This window comes from Nyctereutes procyonoides, unplaced genomic scaffold (assembly GCF_905146905.1).
Source record: "Nyctereutes procyonoides isolate TBG_1078 unplaced genomic scaffold, NYPRO_anot_genome, whole genome shotgun sequence".
NCBI classification, from domain to species: Eukaryota; Metazoa; Chordata; class Mammalia; order Carnivora; family Canidae; genus Nyctereutes; species Nyctereutes procyonoides.
In genome coordinates, this window is record NW_026575120.1 from 12191723 (window position 1) to 12216963 (window position 25241).

At 39.1% G+C, this 25241-nt stretch overlaps 1 protein-coding gene across 2 annotated transcripts in view; it reads left to right on the forward strand.

The window, feature by feature from the left end:
- UNC5D (unc-5 netrin receptor D) overlaps nt 1-25241 on the forward strand; it is a 527088-nt gene that overhangs the window by 417516 nt on the left and 84331 nt on the right. Inside the window, exons 5-7 of one of the 2 annotated variants that reach the window (XM_055335242.1) lie at nt 8891-9071; nt 9928-10095; nt 11907-12071. In XM_055335242.1, coding sequence (XP_055191217.1) covers nt 8891-9071; nt 9928-10095; nt 11907-12071 — 514 coding nt within the window. The remainder of the gene's footprint in view (nt 1-8890; nt 9072-9927; nt 10096-11906; nt 12072-25241) is intronic. The other variant, XM_055335243.1, reaches the window with a different exon arrangement.

Consider the following 25241-nt stretch of genomic DNA (forward strand, 5'->3'; position numbering starts at 1 on the left):
AGTGTAGAGTAATCAAAGAGATGAAAGATGAATGAGTATAGGGCTTTTTTTTTATATATAAGCACTATTAACTCAATGGCATCTACCTGGAATGTAGATGCACTTTGGTGATTTCATTTTGATAATGCTCTACGCTGGTCTCTGATAATTGCCTTCTGTAATTGGAACAAATTTATGATTATGCTAATTCATTCTCAGCCACCCAATATACAGAAGCTGAGCTAATCCATATCTGTCCATGCATTTCCTTTGTAGATCATTACATGATTAGCCTTTCACTGTGGCTAATGGAAACATTTTTATTCAGAGCAGACTAGATTTCTCAAATGGTGTGTATATACGTATGTGTAAGTGATAGGTGTTTGTGTATCTAATTGTATGTAACTCAGATATCAGCTTTTAAAACCGGTTTATGATATGAACATTTTACAGTCTTTAATGCTTTAATCCTTAAAAAATGGCTATTTTCTCAGCACTTGAGTGTATATTACATCGTACCATGAAACAGGAAAGGGAAACTGTTAATTAATATCTCCCAACCACCACCTTTAAACCTTATTTAGGAAACAGGAATTATGGGAGGGAACGTGAATGCAGAAATAGTTTTGAGTCTCTCTGAAAGCCAACTCTGCAATCTTGTTAGAGAGTTCTTCCCATCCTAAAATAGTCTCTTAAAATGAAATGGCACATGACGCTATGTTTATGAGCATTCCTTGGGATATCAAGCTTTGGAAGCACCTTCTAGGTGTTACTTCATCAAACTTTCAAAGCCAGAATCCATTTTCCCTAGCAGATGGGAATGAGCCAAGGTAGAATTAGCAAAGCACAAGATGTATTGCACTATGGAAAACACAGCTAAAAATGGTAACAGGTACCTACCCTGACAAATCATCTGCCCATTGCTTCTCTCTCCCTGTTCTCCTGTTGATGTTTCATCTGTTCCATGTCTTTTGCCTCTGATCATCATAATTGTAAATGTTTTATGTTAATGTAAACAGGGCTCATTCTTCACTCATGACAATGTTACGGTTTCAGTAAACAGTGGAAGGGGTGTTCCCTTTCTCAGAGACCATTTACCTGTCAAAATGAATAAAAAAACCAACATGAGACAACACCTGACTTTCAGAACTAAGAAGGAGAAGTTAAAGGACAGCACTGGTCTGACAAGAGACCTACAATGTCAGAACATCCAGTTCCATCATCAGAATTCAGGCTTCTGCAGAGGTACGCATGTCTGTCGTTTCCTTCAGCATCAGCGAGTGCGATTCAATCTGTGATCATTAAGTTTCTATCATTTGCCTGGTTCTGCTGCTGTGACTTCACAATTAAGCTGGATTTCTGCTTCCTTTTGTGATGCGTAATCAGATAAGTAGAGCTAAATTGAAGAAACTGCAGTGTAGGAGGCTTTAAAATCAATCTATACAGTCTGGCAAGAAAAGGAAGGCAAAGGGGGAACCTGATAGTATGGTTATAAATAACTTGAAGGAAATAAATTATCAAGGAGAGGAGAGGACAGGTGACATGTCATCTGAAAGTAGAAAATCAAGTAATGGCCTGAGCTGACCTTAGACAATAGTATTCTCTGGGGTGCCTGTGTGGCTCAGTTGGTTGAGTACCAACTCTTGGTTTCAGCTCAGGTTATGATCTCAGAGTTGAGAGATCGAACCCCACATTGGGCTCCCCACTCAGCAGGGAGTCTGCTTCCCCCTCCCTCCTGCTCACGTGTGTGTGTGTGTGTGTGTGTGTGTGTGTGTGTGTGTGTGCTCTATCTCAAATAAATAAATCTTTACAAAAAAAAAAAAAGACAGTATGCTCCATTATGCATAGAAGAATGTCGGGCTATGCAGTAGGTAAGTCCCAGTTAAGACGTATTCAAGAATGGCAGGTCAAATCATAGGAGATGTTAAAGAACAGCACTTTATATGGTCAGTGAGAGACGTAAGAAAACAGCTATGTTTTCTGGTAGAAAAACTATTTGACGGCTACTGCTTCTAGTTTTACCATTTTCCAAGGATGTTGTATTAGGCAAATCATATACTCTGTGAAATTGGAAGAAAATTCTTTATTTGCCTACTTTAGAGTTCTCAGAATCAATGAGATAATGCCTTAAATCACAGTGTGTTCACTTGGGAGTATAAAGACCATGGACCAATATCTCTGTGGGCTCTTGCCTTTTGTTCATAGTCACAAGATGGCTGTCATGTCTCGGAGGATCAGAACACTTGGTAGATGATATCAACAAATAATCCTCACTGGCTTTTTTTTTTTACACTTCTGAAAGGTTAATAACACTGCCTTCTCATTTTCTTATGGAATATTAACAAGAACAGGAGTATTAGAATTCTGACATACTGTCTGATGAAAATAAACATTTAAGTGTAAGGTTTATATGTGTACATTCATAGATGTCTGACAAAAGGTCAATAGAGGTGAAATGTTAGGTCTCATTCAAACATTTTCACCTATAATCACGGTCTCAGATAAGAAAAGCCCCACAAAGCATCAATCCATTACTCTTCCAAAGGAGGTTTCCTCCCCATCCAATACCACCTTGCTTCCTATTGTTGGGAAAACCTATAGGCTCATCAGTTACATACGTTCAGCTCCTAGCTAGCCAGAATGACTGATCAGGAACCTGCTGTCTGGCATGAAATCTAATTGTCTTTGATGGTCTGCTTTTCCAGATTTGTTTATAAACTGGAAAAATCTACAAATTGCAGACCATCTGTACATAACACTATGCTAAAAGATGCGGGCATCCTGCAAATCCATAAGCTCATTACCTCTAAGTAACTAGCTTCTTCACACACTCCTAACTGGGATTATCCATCTAAACCAAATAAGGAGAATCATACAAAGAATTGTTTCTCTGAGGGGTGAATGCCTCCAACAACCTTCGGGTCTGGTAAGCCTCCCTGTCAAAGAGATGACCTGTTAGCACGAGGTCATTTGGCTTTAGTGATATAAATATCCGTTAGCTTCAAGGTAGTCAATGTATTGATCTCTTAATGCTAATTTGAAAATTTGTGTTGCTTCTGTTAAGGGCTTAATTAGGGCCTTCTGGTGTTGGCAGTGTCTTGTAAAATAATTTTTTAACTCAATATTCATGCCCTTATGATACTTGTCAGATATTTCCATGAGAAAGCCCTGAGAGTGGCATGTGATACATGTGAACCATAACATTTTAGGATGATGGAGGAAGCAGATTTCATGAAAAAGAATTAACTTCAGTGAAGGACATTGAGCTCCTCTTTGTGGTAATGTTCACCAGTGGCCTGAAAGCTGGTGTGTTATAGTTTCTGTGGAGAAGGGGGAGTGAATCTAGTTTATGGCTACATTGTGTCTGGCCCTCACAATATATCTTGAGCCCTCATGTTAGAATCAAGAAGTATTACATTAGAATATGCATCCCTAGTTTTCTTGTGAGAGTTGTAAGCTCTGGTTACACTAGTAGCAACAGTCTGGACCTGACTGGTCAGGCTGCACATTTGCATGGGTCCCGTAATCTACATTTTGTCATAAATGGCCAACATTTCCCATATATCCTGACACAGAGGCTGATTCCTCCAGAAATTCAGAGTATGGCTACCTTAAAATTGAGAGATTTTTAAGCAAAAAATGAGGTCATTGTCGCTTATATTATACTCATTGTTGATTTTTTTTTAATACTCGTCTTTCTACCTAAAGTAGGAAAACAAAAGGAGACAGAAAGTGCTAACATTTTTTAAGACAAATGAGAGTGAGCTCATTCCTTTGGGGGAAATGAACAGCCCTTTGTCTTTAATATGCAAGCAATGTGCCTGGATGTCTTGCACCCAGGGCCACTTCAGTAATTTATGTGCCCTCCTTGGCCCCCAGGAACATTTGAGTTTGCAACTGCTGGTTTAGGGAATGCTCTTCTATCTTATTTATTAAACTACTCTACATTAGGAGCACTTAGCTCATCAAAAATGTTTTAAAATTTCTCTAAGTGACAAAAGTGTAAATCCAAAAGCAATTTGTCATTTTTATAAGCTCAGAAAATACCAAACTGATTTCCTCATAAAGATCCTGCCATCAGTTTAATGGATAAACTATTAGTTTACAGATAAAAAACAGTTCTACGGTTAGGAGTCTACTAATGCGCCACTTGTTTATAGAACTAATTGGATCACAGGACCTCAGTCATGACACCGTAAAAAACTTTTACCACAACATATATATATATATATATATATATATATATATATATATATATATATATATAAAACTATGATACCTCATTCATCCCATATCAGTGTTTTTCAAACTATGATCTGGGGAGACCCACCGGCAGACCATTGTATATATCCATAGTACATGTGGGTGGGTAGGGGATAGAGTATATGGTGCGGTCAATTTATATGGTGGTCCAGGTTGTGCCCTGAACATCTCTACAGGGCACAACTGACATAGGGAAGAATATGAATGATCCCTCCTGGAGTTCTGCCAACAGTGGCTCTGGGAATTACTATGTTAATACAGCTTGGGTTCCCTAACATCTGTGGCTCTAATACCCTCACTTCTTCAGGAATTATAAGAAATTTCCTTATCTTTTCTTTTTTTTTTTTTTTTCATCTTGGACTTTCAGGTAAGCATTAAACTGAGGAAACATTCTGTGAATACGAATTTGAAAAACGCTGTGCCACATGGTAATTAAGAGAGATTTTTTAAGCTAAAGTGATTTTGTCAGATTACTAAATAGGTTTCCATTGAATGTGCCACAATTAGCCACCAGGAAGAAAAGGCTTCCCTTTAAACCCCTATACACACATCCTACATTTTCTTCCAGTCATTAAGTATATATATTTGTGAATTTTTTGTTTTATGAATTTATGATATCACTAAATAAGCATATAATTTTGCATTTGGACCCTTTCATATACTCAGAGCCTTTTCTGTATTTTCACTAGCTGAAATCATGACTTTTCAGGTCTATATAACATTAAATCATATTGTTGCATCATGATTTATTTAAACAGAGCTCTATTTGGTGTGTGGCTTTGATATACATTTTTTCTTTCTCCCTCCTCCCCTCCCTCCCTCTCTTTCTCTACCAAAAATAATTTATTGTGTTTAAATCCTTCTTGTAGCCCTAATCCTTTACTTTAGTAAATTCCTGGGGTCATAGTTACATGAACAAAAGGCATTACTATATTTAATACTATTGGATGGAGATAAATATTAGGAAGAAGATTGAAGCAGACAGGGTGGGGGAGTAGGCAAGGGGAGAGAGGCTACTTAGGAAAAAGTACTATTAGGCAGATCCTTTCTGAGGAGGTAACATTTGATCAGAGACTTAAATGAAAAGTGTGATCGAGCCATGAGGTTGCCTACAGATAAGTCCTTCCAGGTAAAGGATTCAGCAAGTATTAAGACCCTGAGGTGGGAACTTGCTTTAAGCTTTCTAGGACTGGACAGATCCAAGAGGGCTGGAGCAGAAGGAGCAGGGGTGCCCCAAGTATGGGGGCACCTGAGGTGGAGGACTGGTGGGGGGCGGGGGCAGATCAAGAAGCGCTTTGTTAGCTTTGGTGAAGATTTGCGATTTTGCCCTAAGTGAGATTCATGACCATTGAAGGATTTCAAGCCAGAAAGTGATGTGATCTAATTCTTTCGTGGAGAATCAACTGTGGAGGCAAGAATGAAAGCAGCCCCACAGCCCAGGTAGTTAGACGCTGTTGCTCACATCCTGGAGAGGGGATAATGGTAGAGGAGCGATTGCAGAAATGTTCTGTGATCTGCAAGTTCAAAAAAAAAGCAAACCACAAAAATAAAAACTGTGCTTGTGTGTGTGTGTCTGTGTGTAATTGTAATCTTTGGTATTTTGGTAGGAAAAACTTCATTATATTAACTTTTCTATTAGTGGTGTAGGATATTTATTCAATTGTTTAATTGCTGTGTATCCCTTTTTTCCTTCATCTTAACGCTGTATTACCAAGGGTGGAATTCTATCAGCAGTGAATGAGAGCTTGAGCTATTGAGATTATGATTCCTCAGATCATCATGTTCTTTCTCCTTTTATCTGCCAAATTTGTATCAAATATTTTCCTAGTTTATTGGCTATTTAATTTTGTGCATGGTTTGTTCTTATATAAGTTTTCAATTTGAAGCCAAACTTCTACTTGGTGATAGTGGTTTTGAATTCTTCTGAGCTGAAATTCCTTCAGGAAAGTTTTCTTTGATTCCTAAGTGCTGGGACTCCTTTGGTTTTGGTCCCCAGAGCTCTTTCTGGCTGTTGACTCACTAGAGATGACTTACTTCTGGGTCAGAGTTGTCTGACTTTACTGACCAACTGTTTGTGGGGAGCTATGGTAAAGAAGACTTAGATGGGGACATAGGAAACAGCTCTGTAGGTACCACAAATAGTAAGAGTAAGGGAATTAACAGAAAAACTGGCAATTTAACCTCAGAATTTCTGAACCAGGAGAGTGGTGTGGAACAGAAGCTCCCCACGCCTGTTTTAAGCTGACCAGTTTGTCCTTTCCAGTGACATAGCTGTGATAGCGATTTCAAAAATCCATCCATGTTGGCCTTAGAGTAAGTGTTTCATTCCAGATACTGGTGACAGTGTCACTCCCAGCTCTTATTATCTGGTGGTGACACGATTGACTTCTTTATTTCCACCTTACCCATTAACTGTGAGATCCATGAAAGAACAGGCTATGTGGGTTTTGACTGTCTTGCTTTACCCCTCTCCAGACCCCTCGATAGCCGTGTGTGTTTGAATATTCATCGATGAATGAATGAATTACTGTAAAATATTCAGTGTCAGTGGGGAACAGATGGCATTTGCTGACAGACTGGGGGTCAGATGCTTTAAAATCCCTCTGCTGCCCTGCTTTGTTAACCAGAGCTCTGGGTCATCATCAGTGCCTACACCTCCTCCAGGCAGGAACATGGTGATAACCCCAGGAACTCCTGAGGTTGGTAGTCCGGCTTACTTCTTTACTTCAGGGCCTGGACAACATTCCTTTCTCTCCTCTTATTGATATGTAAAAGAAGTTCTCAGACCTCTTCTTTTGGTTATTTTGTGTCACTTTATTTTCCAAAATTGGAGGGTAACTTTTGGATAGTGATGATTTGGGATCCTCTGAACACTTGTTAGTGGGGAAATACTTGGGACAAATTTCATTATAAAGGATCGTAATAGGCTTTCTTCTGATAAGTAAATCCCTTTTTATAAAGACCAACAAATCCTTATAAAACCAAATTACTGTACAACAGATGCCACTTGTTTATTGGTAAATTAAAATTCTTTAGATTTAAAGAGTAATGAGGCATCTTATTCCAAAACCAACTTTCAATCGTCTGTGCTAACAGAGGGCAGGGTATGATGAAAAGCCCCCCAATGCATATGCCTCTGTGTGGTGTCTCTTTGGTATAGTCACCACTGTTGCTTTCTGCGTTAAATTATGATTTTTGTGTGTCTGTTAAATTTCTGTGTGTAATATATACTAATACCTAGAGCTAAATGGTTATTGTCAAATGAGATGCATCTAGTGCTACCAATATGGCACTAGAGAGTAGAGATGTTGCTTAGATATGGAAGCAGAGTACATGATGAGGAAGGAAGGCAGGTAGTTCAGGGGTGAAATTGGCCTGCTTGATAAAATAGGGGCACTAAAAGTGGTGCACTTCATCTGGGGGGAAGATGAGGATCTAGGGAACAGAAGCTTCCAACTCTGTCTTTTCCAGATGTCCAAGGCAAGTGACTTTGGGACCAAGGGTAGGATTAGAAAGGAACTGGAAAAAATAAAATAGGTTCTCTAGGAGCAAACTATAGAAAAAAAAAAAATCAGGGATCCCTGGGTGGCGCAGCGGTTTAGTGCCTGCCTTTGGCCCAGGGCGCGATCCTGGAGACCCAGGATCGAGTCCCACGTCGGGGTCCCGGTGCATGGAGCCTGCTTCTCCCTCTGCCTATGTCTCTGCCTCTCTCTCTCTCTCTCTCTCTCTCTCTCTCTCTCTCTCTCTGACTATCATAAATAAATAAAAATTAAAAAAAAATCAGAGATGTGACTAGCCTGTGCCCAAGATATTGGAAGTCCACTCCTCCAGGGAGAAGCTGGGCCTTAAATGTTTCTGCCATCTAGCCAGGTCTAAATGTCTTTTGGATCATTGAAGGAATTAAGTAATTGATCACAAGACTAGAGAATACTGAGATTTGGATTTAACTGCCTATGATTGCCCAAATCTGTATTACATTGGCCTTTATACATTATCACACCTTTAAAAAAAATATATTTATTTTAGAGAGAGTGCAAGCAGGGGGAGAGGCAGTGACAGGGGAGGACTTCCCCTGCTGAGCACAGAGCTGAAGACTAGGCTCAGTTCCAGGACCCTGAGATCATGACCTGAGCTGAAACCAAGAGTTCCATGCTTAATCAACTGAGCCACCCATGCACCCCATCACACCTTTCTTAAAATTTGTTTAAATGCACACATTGACATGAAACCTTGTTTGACAATATAAATATCCTCTCATCACAAAGTTCTGCATATATGTGTTGATTTTCTGAGCTCCATTTTGGACTTGTCATGGAAACACAGTCCTCATCATCAGAGTCACAATAAAATGAAATAAAATGAAATGACCTAATTGTGGCCCCCTTTTCTCTCTTCCACTGCATTTTTTAAAAGTGGGTCAAAGTCAGTACGTATTTGTGTTCTTTTCCTGCCTCCAGTTTATTGAGTGCTAATTTCCTGAATATGCTAAATAAAAGGGATGGGATATGGTAAAATCATTGCTGTTGATCTATATGTTACAAATGTCTATCTCCCCCATGCCAGAAGCGCTCATCTAGCAATTCCAGAAAAGAGGGTTTTTTTTTTCTTTTTAATGACCAGTAAAGTAAACATTCCCTTCTCCTTATAGGTGGAATGGCTGAAAAATGAGGAACCCATTGACTCTGAGCAAGATGAGAACATTGACACCAGGGCTGACCACAACCTCATCATCAGACAGGCACGGCTCTCAGACTCAGGCAATTACACCTGCATGGCAGCCAACATCGTGGCCAAGAGGAGGAGCCTGTCAGCCACAGTAGTGGTTTATGGTAAGACCAGCCCAAAGGCCAGGAATAGATAGGGAGGACGGAAAGCAGAGAAGTAGATGGATGTGTATTTCGTTAAAACTTCCATTGTTTCCAGCCAAAAGCCACTTTAGGAGTCCTTCACTACTGTGCTCTCTCCTGCCTCTCCCATTTGGTAGGTGAGAACACATCCCTATTGCTATTGATGTGCTGGCTCTTCCCTCCAGTATTGGACTTCCAGGAGATAGGAACATTTCCAATCCCTCTTTTAAAAATAATTTTAAAAGTCTGTCATTTCCTCCTGTAGTGTTATATTTTAAAAGAAACAAAGTGGGCAACTTCTGTTTCCCACCCCTACCTGATCCGTCTTCCACCCCCATCCTCTCTGGACCTGCTGTGGCCACTTCTCCTGGCATAGGAAATCCACCAAAAACAAACATTACTCTTTACTGAATATCTCAGGTATTATATAAAAGAACTTCCTGGCTATTTATGTAAAGGCATTCCCTTCCACAATAGAAGAGCCCTGGGATTTATTTTTGAAGCACTTAAAGTAATAGAAATTCAAATGATGGTATTTCCTTTCTGTACTGTGGATTTTCAAGTGCTTTAGTGATGTGTTGATGAATTCTTCCTATTTTTCATAATTTCCCCACAGAGGAAATTCTCTGGGTCCCCCTCACACCAGATGAGTAGACTAAGGGACAGAGGTGAGGTGAGCCCCACTGTGGCCTCATGACGGAGCAGCCAATGTGGGTCCCAGGGCCCCTTGGTCCCTGGATGCCGAACTCACAACACTTGACACAGTGGCTTGCACATAGTAGGCAATCAATAAAAACCTCTCTCCTTTCTTTCTCCCCTCCCCATTTTTCTCTCTCAGTGAATGGAGGCTGGTCTTCCTGGACAGAGTGGTCAGCCTGCAATGTTCGCTGTGGTAGAGGATGGCAGAAACGTTCCCGGACCTGCACCAACCCAGCTCCTCTGAATGGTGGGGCCTTTTGTGAGGGAATGTCAGTGCAGAAAATAACCTGCACTTCTCTTTGTCCTGGTGAGATATGTGTAGATTCCCTTTTCCCTTCTGATCCACCAACACTAGCACACTGGTGGGAAGCATTGAATGTAACCTTCCTTCCCAAAGTTATCCTCTCCCACATTCTCAGAATGCAGCCTTTGTCCAAAGAGCTTATGTGAAACTCACTATGATAGCAAGAATGTGGGTGAGATACCTCCATTAGGGGGCTTAAATATATATATATACATTTTTTTAATACTTCCGTGATGCTGGACACTTGCCATCAACAAGCCAAATGCTTTGGAGTATTTCTATATTACCCACGTTTGGTTGGGCCAAGCCCTCCCTTCTCTCCTTGGGTTCTCCCATTTGGTGGCATTTACTTATACAGTAACAGGGATTGAGTTATCTGTGAGCACAAAATTGGTAGCAAAACTTTGACCCTTTTTTTATCACTTCCAATCCAACTAACCTTATTATTTTTGTATTTATTTCCAATGCAATTGGCAGAGATTGTACAGTATCACAGCAGTTTCTATTTTATATTTGGTCTGTTTGCCTTCCTTTCTAAATAGAGGCTTCATTTACCAAATATGGCTCTTAGAAGCTCTTTTGTTCGTCTCTTACTGGCTCTAATCCAATTTCTACAATGAGGAATAGATGAGATGGAAGATGACTTTCTTTATGGAAAGCATATCCTCCCACTGAGAAATAAATGATCCTGGGTCTCACATGCATTATAAAACATTAACCCCAAGGACACTGGACTAGAGCCTCTGTGTTCTTTTAAGTTTCAGATCAGAGTGCTCAGAGCGAAGCTGAGGCTCTCACCAGCAGCTTATTCTCAGAGTTTAATTCTAAACTCGTATTCAGTAAACATTTATTTATTGAGTGCTTACTATGTGCCAGATACTGTGCAAGATACTTTTATAGATATCATGTCCTTTAACTCTGTGTTGTGAGTTTTATTATCTCCCCGTTGACAAAAATAGTAAAGTCGGGCTAAGGGATTGCTCAGGAGCCACTATGTAAACACAACCAAGACAAGTACTCAAAATTTTTCCTTCAAATTCAGTATTTTTTTATGTTACCCAATTCTTGACTAATTGCTCTAGATTAAAAATTGCACGATCTATCTTAACCCACATAAGCGTAGTTGGCCTATTCCTAAGAGGTAATGGGACAATTGCCTCCAATAGCTGCCATAATCTCTAGGGTCAATTTTTAGTGGAATTAAAATCCGTTTGTTCATTTCTACATACAGAAGCAATCCGTGACCCGCAAAATTCTATTTATGTAAGTCCTGGTATCTTGGGGTTTGACCGACCTGTTTTACTTTAATACCACCAATATATATAGGTTTAACTTTTTATTGTTTAGGGCTTTTAGGGCTTAAAGATAGTTCATTCTACTCTCCGTTCTAAACTGTCAACCCACAAGGAAGTGGCGATTACCAGTGGTTACCACACATACCGTGTCTGTCCATCTAAGATGCACTTGGGCATGAAAGACTGGGAAAGAATGGGTAATGACATTATTAGCCACCCCAAGGGCACTGATAATGCGAATTCGTGCCTAAATTCAGTAACTGATCTCCTCCTGAAATAGCCAGAGAATTATACCACTGCTTATATTACCCTCTGTCTTGAGGAAAGAAACCATGGAGAGAAGATAAACAGAAATTATTTTGGTGTTTTTTGTTTGTTTTGTGTGTGTGTGTGTGTGTGTGTGTGTGGTAGTGGTGATTTCTTTAAAATCCAGCTGTAAGAACAACAGCAGCCGTGGGGTGAGTCTCTTGACAGCCACCAGATTCATTCTAATGGTGGTTCCTTTTGTTTCCCTTGAAGTGGATGGGAGCTGGGAAGTGTGGAGCGAATGGTCCGTCTGCAGTCCAGAGTGCGAGCATTTGCGGATTCGGGAGTGCACAGCGCCACCCCCAAGGAACGGGGGCAAATTCTGTGAAGGGCTGAGCCAGGAATCTGAAAACTGTACAGATGGTCTCTGCATTCTAGGTAACACCTTCTGTTTAACATCTTCAGTGTTTGTCCACAGCATGAAAAGAAACGTCGTGACCATCCATTTGCTTGCGTACGTTAGGAGAAAGCAAAATTGTGCACCAAGAGCAAAAACAAAAGGAGTAAGACGAGTAAAAAGTAGTCAAGTACATTTTTAGTGACGTTAGGATCACTTTAAATATTGTATCACTGTAACTTCCTTAAAGGTGCATACTTATTAATCTATTTTAAGAGTTTAAGAAAGTGGTTAACATTGAATTTTAAGTTGGCAGTTCTTTTACTAGCCACCATTTTAAAGCTTGGTGACATACTGTTACAGATGACCATATGCTTTTATTTCTTCCAAGAATTTCACAGCACTATAAAGCATTATAATATATATGTATTATATATATATTATATATATAATGTATATATAATATATACACACAAATTTTATATTTTATAAATATATATAAGATATATTTAGATTTTAATAATCTCCAGAGACCATGGTTCTGTGGCACAGGACATGTGTTGTGACTCTCACCTTATAAATTGGGGGGGAAAATGACACTTGAGGAGATGGGTGGTTTTGTATCAAAATACGGTGTCCAGTTCAAAACTCCCGAGCCTCTACTTTATTCCTGGATTTATACTGTTACCACCTCTAGGTGATAGTCTGCCTGGGTAAGAAAGTATGGGAAGATCAAAGCATCACATAGACAGGTTTTAACTTGGTGCTGTCCCTTCCTAGCTTTGTGACCTGGACCCGTCACCTAACTCCTTAATTCCCTTGTAAGTACCAAAAACCTGGTTACTGGCAAGACTAACTGATAAAAGAATATATGTGAATATTTCATGGTACAGAATGGTTGCTTAGTAAATAGTAATCCCTTCTTCACTTGCCTACTCAGATGAACTAAGATATACTGATTTAGCTTAGGTCCTTAAAAAAAAAAAAAAACCTAAGGTTCTCTCTAAAACCAAGTAGCCTTCTTGGAAAATAGCCAGCAAAAAATAATATAGCTCAATAGTTTGCCATCTTTTCAGGAGAATGTGTCATTTTTTATTTGGGAAAATGACAGTATAAAGGGAATGTCTAATTTGGATTTACTTTTCTGCACTGGTCTGACTGAGTAGGTTTCAAAGCAAGCATATTCAAACATGCTGTTGTATTTTCACAATAAACCCAGGAGGTTAAAACATTAATTAAAATGGTTAATACTTTGAAATGACCACTATGATGCCCATAGTGCCTTTATTTTTCTCCATCCAAGTACTGAGGACCCTACATATGTCAGATATACTGCAAGGGACTCTATCAGAAGACAACTCACCCCCAGTGTCTGTGATGACAAGGCCATGCTCTCTAATAGTCCAACCATTAGCTTCCCTCCAAATGCCTTCTCTTTTCCAATATATATAATATGTAAATTATATGTGTGTGTGTATTCATATATATATATATATATATATATATATATATATATATAATAAAGAAATGGCTCATGTGAGTATGAAAGCTAGCAATTCTTTAGGTATCTTTAGAGTCAAATATCTCAAAGACTGTTAGGCAGGAGAATTCACTCAGGGTAGGGTTATGCCTTAAACTGTACTTGGATGAGGCCCACCCACATCATGAAGGCATTCTGCAAATTTAAACATTGGTCTCATCTGAAACACTCTCACAGAATGATTTTTGATCACATACTTGGGCATCCGATGGCCCAGTCAAATTGATAGGTAAAACTAATCCCCACAGATGTGTACATACTTGTGGAGTTCCAAGACTCCATTCTTTCTTAGAGCCTGTCATGGCCGTAATTCAGGCAATTGCTTGAAGCAGTTGTTAGTTTACTGAATGAACCTCTCTCTGGGCATTGGCCATGTCTTCTTTTAGTCATACATGTGTCACTTAGTGGATTTTCTATTTCCATTTTCCTATAGCAGAAATAAAATTGCTAGGAAGACAAGCAGGTTTGGAGAAATCCCTCCATGAGTTTAAAATGCTGTGTAAGCCTTTCTACTCTATTCATTCCTCTTGTCCACTGAAGCATGGTTTTCTAGCAACCTCTGGCCTCCATCGTATGCATATTGAAATGTCTGTCAAATATTATCAGGGACTCTTGATGGCTACAATGACTGAGCTTTTTGAGGGACAAAGAGTGAAGCCTCTGAAATCAGAGAGGTGAATGAGATCTATTTTTACATCGATGGGAAAGGGGTGTGTTTATAAGAGCCCAACACCAGGACATATTCTGCCCTTTTAGACAGAGAATGGCTACCAGTGTCAACAAAACTGGATTACATTTTACCATCTCTGCAGGAAGCAATGAACAGCAGTCTAGCTAAATGATGCCAACATCACCGCACGTGTCACTGGTACCCTGCCAAACCGCTCTTGGTAAAACTAGCTGTTTCAGCAATGGAGGCCAGGTTTGATTAGAATACCATTGGGCAATAGCTTTATGGAGCAGTAGCTTTGCGAAGGATCTAGGTCATGTTATGATTGGGGAATTCCTTCATCCTAATTTTTTCCTTTTATGCCAAACACAACCCTAAAGCAATTTCTCAGTTCCCGACTTCTCTTGGAGTTTTAACAATGGCAGTGCTTGACTCTCGGATGACCTACAATTCTTAGATTTCATTTAGCTTTCAGCGGAATATCTGGATTTCTTTGGTTGTCCCTGAGGGCTGCATTACTCCTAGAGATGGAGCTGCCAGCTCTGAATGATCACTTTAATATTTGGGTGTGATTGTTGCTTGGTCAGTTGTGACTGGTGCACAGAACCTTAGTGTTATGCTATCACAGATGGCCACACCTAAGTGCTCTCCACAAGAACATAAATGCCTCAAGACTAGTGAGAGTAAGATTAGGCAATCTTTGCCAATAACAGTCCAAGGATCCAAATTAAAAGTTAAACATCCAGTGCTTTTATGCTAGAACATTTCTCTCCCAGAAAGATAATTATGTGATATGATTGTCAAGAAACTTTTCTAAGCTTAAACAACAGCATCGAGTGGTTTTCTGACCAATGCCCTTTCTACTTGCTGAACTTAGTGGCTTCCATGCTCTGAGGATCACAGCCAGAGGTCAATCACAGGTGTATGCCTCATTGACAGTAACAGAAGGGTGAAATTGGTAGGGTGTTTAGCTTGAACCTGAGAAATAAGAGAAGCCTGCTCCTGTCCCTCTCCCTCTATTTTAGCAGATAGAAAAACTAAGGGCTGTGGCTTGAGAAGATTAAATCAGTCTGCTTCAGAGGAGATTAGTGCCTAGATGTGTCATGAGGCTGAAGCCAGAGAAATGCCACAGGGGTCTGAAAGAGAGAGGAAATCTTTAAGGCTGAGCAAACTGATAGCTAATCCGTCCTTCTTGTCAAGATGTAAGATAGGTCAGTTTAACATTGACAGTTCAAAAACCAGAATATCAGTTGAATGCTGGTTTGTTTTCGTTTCTGATGGTTATATTGATAAGAAAAGTTTCGAATAGACAGTTTGGAAACTAAATCAAGGGTAAAGGCGTATCTATACAATAGCAGGTTCAAATAAACATCCCCAAGCTATACCTAATAATCTAACCACATTGTCTATTGAATGATCTACTAAAATGACCTAAAGGAAGCACCTGAAAAGGTGAGCCTGTAATCACATCAAACTAAAGGCTGCCTTGGTAAGCATTTTCTCCTGGACCATTCTGAGCTTCATTGTTACCCATTACAGTAATTTACCTGGGTCCCTTCCCTGTCTTTCCTAGGGCACTAAAGAAGAGAATTTTCATTCTGGGTTATATAAGTGAATCTAAAACAACTCTTTTGCTAGTGGTTTACAGAATGCCTGCTTTTTATATATAAGATCACAAAGGGTGGGTTTCCCTTTTCCCAAAATAAAACCCATCCTTTCCTTTCTATGGGCAAAAGAGTCCGGAATACATACACTTGACTAAGTTGACTAAACTTTGTGTTGGATAAGTTCATATTTCAGAGCCAGCTGCACTGCACAAGTGCTTAATTGTAGCATAAACTCTACATGGCAAAAGAAAAATGGCACCAGCAGGATAACATGCTAGCACAGTGCATTCTTAAGTTGTCATGGAGTTTACTACTGCTTGCTAATTCTACCAGGTAGTTTTAATATTAAAACCCCATTTTCATCCCATTTATAGTACACAGTAGGTGCTCCTTTACTACACAAAGATTTTTCCTAGAAATACCCAATCGCTGCCTTTCTGTATAACAATTACTTCAGAGATGCCTTCATGTATATTGCATAGCAGAAGTGGATATAATATTGCAGGCCCACAGGAGCAATAAGAATGTAGATTTGGACACATATGGTGTCATTAGCAGCTTAGCAACAATCTCTCCCCCATGCCCCAGCAAACACTTTCCCATTATGGGACCCAATATCAAAGCCTGTGAGTAACAAGCTTTAATGAGACAGAGTGGAGTGGCTCATGACTGAAGTTTCCATTGTGCTTAATTAAAAAAGAAAATAAAGCAGAGGTATCTCAATATTCATTTGTTTTCGTGAAAGCATTTTTTTTTAATTCTATAAGGCTAAAACTCATTTTTTGTGTCATGTCCCAAGTGGAATGGAGCATAAAAAGAATAAAGAATAAACCATATTCAACAAATTACCATGAAATCTCTCTTTGTTATCCATCCATTATAGACTTATCTACTTTTAGCCTTGTTAATAAAAAAGATCAAAGACATCTGATCATTGTTTAAACATAATCCTCCTTCCAGCTAAGGATTGGCTTTCATCCATTGGTCTGTGATGGGTCTGTATTTCTTAAGTCATTAAAAATCTATGGCCCTTCTTATTAATCGGCTCTAAAACACTTAAGATGCTTTTCCCAATCCAGGAAAATTTCTTCTGTCACCACTTTTCCTTTACTTCTGCATAGACTTGTGTGCTACATGTATAGAATCATGACAGAAGAGCCTAGGGAAGAAATTCTCTCTCAGCTAATTGAAGCCAAGGCAATTATTGTACTTGTCTATCTTTTCCATCCACTGTTTCCTATTCCTATCCACTTCCCATCCACATATTTTAATATGTACCTTATTACATATTAAGAGACATTGGAGCTAAGTTCTTACATTCTTTTGGTGGAATTGGACAGAAAGTGCTACATGTGCTTCAGAAATTTGATCTCTGTAAGATTGTTTATCTCAGACACATCTTGTTAACTTTGTTCATTTTATGAACAGAATTGAAATAGAACACCTCCACTGTAAATAGGAAGGACTTTAAAATTAAATTTGGGCAGCTGGAGAGCAGGATACATTACCTCCAGATCATATCACCTAGATTGGAAAAAACAAAAACCCAAGAAAAGTTTACAAATCAGAACAGATCCCCATGACAGTGTGAGCTCGAGACAGCCCATTAGAAACCTTACAAACATTTCTTAAGGAAGTGAAGTTTCAGCCACAAAACCAGATAGTTAGTGGGAATGCACATCCATAACAAAGCAAAGAGTAATAGATGCCATCCCCAAGCAGCATAGGGAAGGCATCAGCACTAACCGAGGACTGATTATTGTCGGAAGGTACAGAAGTTGAACTCATACAGGCTGGCCCAGGATAGGCCAAGGTAGGTCTGGCATTCAGAGCAAAGGCTGTATACCCTTCAAAGGTCCTCTGTGATTCTGAGTTGAAACTGGTTATTCTCTTTATCAAAAATTGGAAATGAGGGATCCCTGGGTGGCGCAGTGGTTTGGCGCCTGCCTTTGGCCCAGGGCGCGATCCTGGAGACCCGGGATCGAATCCCACGTCGGGCTCCCAGTGCATGGAGCCTGCTTCTTCCTCTGCCTGTGTCTCTGCCTCTCTCTCTCTGACTATCATAAATAAACTTAAAAAATTTAAAAAAAAATTGGAAATGAGTCTGAACCTTGGATTGAAAGAAATGAATGAGCTGAGCCTACTAGAACATTTATCGAATAGATGAACAGGTTAAACGATCAAACTCTGGGGTCAGACTGTTTAAGTTTGAATTATAATACAGTCCTATGAGCAAGTTCTTAATTTCTCTAAGTCTAAATTTACTCATCTACAAAATAAAAGTTCTAATAGTGCTAGGGCACCTGGGTGGCTCAATTGATTAAGTGTCCAATTTCGGCTTAGATCATGATCCCATTTGGGATTGGGAGGTTGGGCTCCATGCTTAGTGAGGAGCCTGCTTATCCCTCTCCCCATGCTCACTCTCTATCTCTCTCAAATAAATAAAATCTTTTTAAAAATTATATTGAAAAAAGAAAGGGTTCTTTTTGAGGAGATGAGCTAATCCATGCAAGCCATTTAGCATCCATAGTAAGTTCTCTATTTGTGTAAATAATTATCATATGCGTGTGTTCTATTAAAGGGAGTCCTGTGGCAGAAAAATTGTTTTGCATGTTCTGCTACATACTGACACTGTGACATTTTAGATATTTTCTTAAAATATTTCCTAATATACCTGATTAATATTGTATGTCTAATGAAAAAACATATACTTCTCATTAAAATCTCTGAGATACAAAGTGTTCTTTATACCAGCCAGTTCTGATTAATAGTTGTTGGAAAATAGAGTTTAGGAATCATGATGATTCTTTTCTTTAAAAAAGAAAAAAGATTTATTTTAGAGTGAGAAACACAGAGAAAACATGTGAGGAGGGAAAGGGGCAGAGGAAAAAGGAGAGGGTCAGAGGTAAAAGGAAAGGGAGAGAGAATCTCAAGCAGACTCCACTGACCGTGGATCCTGTCATGGGGCTGGATCCAGGACCCTGAGATCATGATATGAGCCAAAATCAAGAGTCAGACGCTCAACCAACTGAGCCCCTCAGGGTCCCCAGAATCATGATTCTTAAACCTTGTGTCAAATCAAAGATTCAGTGTCCTTTTCTCAGAACTTTCTAAGTAGCTGAACAAACGGCTCTTGATCTTCCAGTTTTCCTTTGCAGGTGGGATTTGGTCCTGAGGAGAAGACAGGTGATTTATGAGGTCCCAACCAGTTCTAAAATGCTGTGACTCTCATCACTAATTCAAAATCACTCAAGGGAAAGGCTGCAGAGAGGGATGATCCCCAGGTGAGAAAATCAGTTCTCACAATACATACTGGGAGATTATATAGGTTTCCTTCATGTTATAAAATAAACATGTTCTGACCACCTCATCAGAAAATAAATTTTTATAAAGCAAGTCCTAATTTTTCTAACACAAATTCAAAAATTCTTTTTCTCTGGAAAAAAAAATTTAACATACACACTATTAGACTGTATATACAGATTCCAGAATCATACATCCATGGCCAACCATTCTGGATTAATATTTGTTACACGTCTGGTACTTCCCTTATTGTATAATCTCACATCGCAAAATTAGCAATATTGCCATATTTTTCCATATTTTTAAAAAAATGGTTAATGGGTTTGGTTGTCAGTAACTATGGATATCCAAAGTCTTTTTTGGAAGTTTACAAAAATTAGGCTTTCTGGAGTATAAAACAAACTTTCCATTTCATTAGTTGTGTGAATCCAGATTCTACATTTGCCGTATATCTAATCAGGATTCAACAGTACACAACTCTGGGTAAGAAATATTAGTCTAGACTAGAGGAAGATTTAATGCCTGAGATCATAGAGTGGTCCAGCTATAAAAGAAATGGCAAGAACCCAATCAAGGAAGTGATTTAAAACTGAGTAGATAATTCAGTGGCCTCTGGGGTGTACTAACAAAGTGAATTAATATAGAGGAAACCTCTTTGTGTTGATCCTACCTTTTCTCCTTAAATTACACGTGCATGTGTCTCTTCAAGATCATGGAGAAAGGTGCTACCTAAAATGAAGATATTAACATTATCAACAGGCATTGTTATCACCCTGGCCTTCCCCTTGCTCCTTACGAAAAGGAAAGACCTGGCTTTGCATACATGTGTTTGGCAGAGGACAGTGTTAGTGTTCAGCAGAGTGGAAAACTGCCATGATCATTTAGAAAGAGAGCACGTGGTGATAAAAAGGGCTCAGAATCAAGAATCAGGAGTTCTGGATCTTAGTTCAGTTGTTTCATACACAAACACGGTTCCTTGAGCAAGTCTCTCCCGATTCTGTGCCTTTGTGTCCATATCTATTTTAAAAAGCAGATGATTTCTAGGTTTCATCCCATTATAAAGACATTAAATTATTACAATTTTATATCTTAAATATAAGCTTGTGTGTGTGTGTGTGTGTGTATATATATATATATATATTCCATAGGTAATTTTCAATAACTTATAGTTTATACATGTATGCATATAAAATGTGAAGATAATACCATTGACATGTCAGAGCTTTCAGTCACTTATTTTTTAGCCAGTTTTGAGGAGAAGTTTTAATTTAGCCATTTAGCCATTTAGATGATTATTAAGCATCATGAGGGGGGACAACTTTTAGATATGAGAGAAAGGTAAAATCATGCCAGCCTCGCCTAGGAAATGAATCATCAAATCAGGCCACTAGCATTCCATTTCAATCCTTTCCCTGAAAGCCACAATATCCCAGGAATTTGTACAGACTATAGGAAATTTATGGACTTTGATTTTGTGTTCAACAAAAACTTGTAGAAAGGGAATAAAGGGGAAAGGAGAAAAAATGAGTGGGAAATATCAGAAAGGGAGACAGAACATGAGAGACTCCTAACTCTGGGAAACGAACAAGGGGTGGTGGAAAGGGAGGTGGGCAGGGGGTGGGGGTGACTGGGTGACGGGCACCGAGGGGGGCACTTGATGGGATGAGCCCTGGGTATTATGCTACATGTTGGCAAATTGAACTCCAATTAAAAAATATATATATGTAAAAAAAAAAAAACCTTGTAGAAATAGTCAACAAATACTTATTGAGTACCTACTAACTTCCATTTACTGTTCGAGGGACTGGGAATAGGTGGAAAACACACATATAGACTCTACGTGCAAGTAGCTCAGTCTACTAGGCTTAAAAACATGTACAAGTCAAGGGTTCTTCACAATTTCTCTTCAAGGAGTTGTTTGTTTGTTTGTTTGTTTTAAGGTGGGACTGATATCCTAGGTATATCATTTGCTAAGTATTTCCTTAGCAATTGGTAAATAGTCATTAAGCTATCACCCTCCTGAATCTCCCCATCCCCATCCATTCCCTACTCAGACTTACCTATGATCCAGCAACACAAAAGGGACAACTCTGGACACAGCAGGAAACCACCATGACCCTATGTCAAGGCTGGCACTTACATTGTAGAAGGTTTTTAAATTTTTAAAGAATTCTGACATCATTCTTGCCTTAAGGTAAAGAGAGTAATCATCAAGACCTTAACCAATAAATTATTCCTTAAACTTATACAATATGAACAGTGTTTAGTTTTGAATATGTATGTATGCCTATTGTGGTTGGAAGGGAGAACCAAAGCAAATTAGTTTATTGGATAGGAAAAGGATTTTAATAGACATCTTCCTTTGGAGCAAAGATGGAAACATTGCATTTTATTACTTTGAGGCAAATTTCTGATAAAGTCTTTATGGACCCATGCTTAAAAGTATTTACAGTGACCCAAGAGCATATTTTACTCTGTTTCCATCTCACAAAATGAAACTAACACACAAGCGGTGGAAATGGATAGAACTTCATAACAATGATGGTATGGATTCTAGAAATTCAACTGATTTAGCTCAAAAATGAAATATGAGAATGTTCCTTGGGAACACGGTCATTATGGACACAGACTTGTCTGAGTTTAGAGGAGGCAAAGCACATTTCTCAGATTTGAAAGAGAAGACTCTATCTCCTAATGTACACTAATCATGTGCTTCGACTGAAGGGCAGTTCTGAAAGATCATTATCAAGAGAAGGGACATCCATAAGCTTTCTGTTGTGGCACCGACTTCCCCAAACTATGATGGGATCTTGAACAATTCTTAGGTGAAAGACATCCATAGAGTTGTTTTTCATTTATTAATGTATCTCAGACCTTCAGGATTTTTATTCAGGTGAGTGTTTTTGCCTCAGACCTGGAATGTCCCTGGCAGGTTTTTCTAACCAGCTGGGAAACCCTGGGAGGAATCTCTAAAAACCTTTTATTCTCTGCATTTGTCTTCCGTGGATGTGCTCCGAGTGCATCTTCAAAGGAGCAGTAGATCTTCTAATAGTCTGTGCAGGCTGGAAAGGGGCAGGAGCAGGAGTAGGTAGGAGGAGTGGATAAGGAAGCAAAAATTGAACTAACCCAGTAACGTGTGTCATAAATATGGTCTTTAAAGAGTAATTCTGAGCAGGATCTTTGAAATGAACAAAAATAAAAACATGACTAGGAAATTAAAAACTCAAAAGAGTGGAAAACCAGAGATGGCTCTGTTTTATGCTCTTTTGTGTTTTCTATGGTTTTGATCATTGGAAGAGTTTGAGGAACACAGGAGCTTATGGTCATGTCTCTTTGTGCTCTACTGCCTACAGGAACTTGCATAGCTGAGAGCATAGAATAGAATCCCCACTTGTCATCTTCAGGGTCTGCCTGACATATTCAATCGCAGTAGTATCACCAAAGCAAAGCAGGCCTTGTGTTTATTTAATTATCTGCCAGAGATAATAATACAAGGCAGATCGACCGGGCCCTGGGATTTCCTGCAGCCTTGGCTAGCATTCAGAGAGCATAACACTGGTCCTTAATTATTTCTAGTTATGGGGGAGAAGAAAAGAATGAATAAATGAAGCACATTGGTAATCAATAATGTCAACTTCTTTTCTGCCAATCAGTAAATAATCAAACAAATAACTTTTAATTTCATTTTTCCTCTTTTTCTTACTGTGATTCTCTGGTTACAGTGCCAATTATTTATGAGCTAATCATTTAAATATGATTTATGTGATAGGGACCTGTAACTGGCAGTGATTAAAAAGTATAAAACAAATTATATGAATGCTTCTGAAGTAATACATTTAGAAAAAAAAAACACATACTTTTATAAAGTAACCCTCTGCCCAATGTGGGGCTCAAACTCACAACCCCAAAATCAAGTCTCATGCTCTATGGACTGAGCAGGCCAGGCACCGCCCCCTCCATACACACACAAACACACACATTGTATTGCAGTGACTATAAGCTGTCCAGAGGGATGAGACATCCCTGTGAACAAATAATCACCATAAAGTTCAGGAAGGAATCAGAAATTCATCTGTGCCTTGCAAACAGGACATTTTATATAGGAGGGAAGATGGCATTCCAAAGAGAGCCAACAGCATGGGCAACAGCACTGAGGTGAGCCTGGAGACCTCAGGGATCAACTGGACCAGAGCTTGGATTTGCGTTGAAGTGCTACAGAAACTCAGTCACGTTTAATATGGTGTGACCAGTACATAGAAGACTGGAAGGCGGGCAGAGCAGTTGGCCATGACTTCCAGGCAAGGTGGAATCATGGTAGACTACTAGGTGCTGATGCTAGAGAATTATTCCAGTGAATAAAAAAGTAGCTAGAGAATGACTGAGAAAGAAGATTTGACTATTCCACTGACCTCAGAATCAGCTCTGGAGAGTCAAAGTAAAACAGTCAATGCATACCTTTTGTGGGGGGAGCTGATGAAAAGGGTTTCAAAGCATAGAATCTATGAAGGAAATAATAAAGATGGTCTTTGGAGATGAAAAAAATGGGACATGAGTGGTTTAGTGAAATTAAAGAATGGTAATAATCATTAATTATAATGACATATGTGAATTGCTGCCTCGAAGGAGAGTCCAGGCTCACTGCCCTGGGGAGCATTTAGTCACATTGAGTGGCTTCTGTACCTGATTCTCAAAAAATGGTAACATAGACTGTGGTACCAAACATACCTTTGTAGTCTTTAAAAGGCAGAGAAGCTGATTTCAAATAACCAACCACAAGTTTTGAACAGCAGTCTCTTGCCCACTCTGTGGGTTGGAGTTAAACCCATCTGTCCTCATGTGCCATTTCTCCTTAGGCCTGCTCTCCTTATATCCCTAGGATATGGGCTAGGGTACACATAGCTCGCCTCACTTGTTTCCTAGCAGAGAAAGGATAAGGCTGGCTGTGGGTTGGAAGGTACGAGTGCAGCTATAAATAGCTCCTAAGAACAATGGATACCATGGAAATGCTTGAGGAGCATCTCATATAACAGAGGAAGCAAGAAAAGTAAAGATGGCAAAGAAATGAATCACTACCAAAAATAAAAAGATAGATTGTCCTCTCCCTTTTTCATATATATAAATATACATACCTCTGTACACACACAGAGAATACAGACCAAAGCAGATTGCAAAACAATATATAAAAGATAACTCAATGTCTCTGTATGTAAAAATGTTCCATATAAACATATATGTGTGCACATAATTTTATATATACATAAAATCTTAGGGGGAGAAAAAAACCTAGATTTTATATCTATCTTAACATTAAGGATGGTTAACACTTGGTGTGGAATTATGTTTTTTTTCCTTTGAGATATATATATATATATAATTTTGATTTTTTTTAAAGATCTTATTTATTTATTCATGAGAGACCAGAGAGAGAGAGGCAGAGACAGGCTGAAGGAGAAGCAGGCTCCATGCAGGGAGCCCGATGTGAGACTGATTCCGGGACTCTAGGATCACGCCCTGGGCCAAAGACAGGCACTAAACTGCTGAGCCACCCAGGGATCCCTATTATTTTGGATACATTGTGTAGTGACTATAAGGATTCTTAAAGAAAACATGACAATTTAAAACATACTAACACAGAGTGTTAAATGCAACTGATGAATTACTGAACTCTACATCTGAAACTGATGATATTCTCTATGTTGGCTAATTAAATTTAAAATTAAAAAAATACCATACTTTTGCATCTGTAACCTGTAAATGCACACAATCATTATAAGACTGAGTTGCAATGACATCAGTTTCCACTTCCCAAAAGGTACCTGTCAGTGTCTAAGTTAGACCCCAGGAAAACTTGTGATTTTCCCAAATTACAGCTCAACTGCCACTAGCTCAAAATTATATTTGTCTGCCTATAGGATACAGGAGGAATCCTTCCAGGTATACTACAGCTACCCTGAAGCTTCTTAGGGAGGCAAGACTAACTGGTTGAGTACACATGACCCCAGATTTGTCGCTAGGAAGTAGTGGTACAGCCGGTAATCACAAAAACACAAACCCCAATTAGTCAGGAGGTCTTGGACTCGGGCCCAGGCTT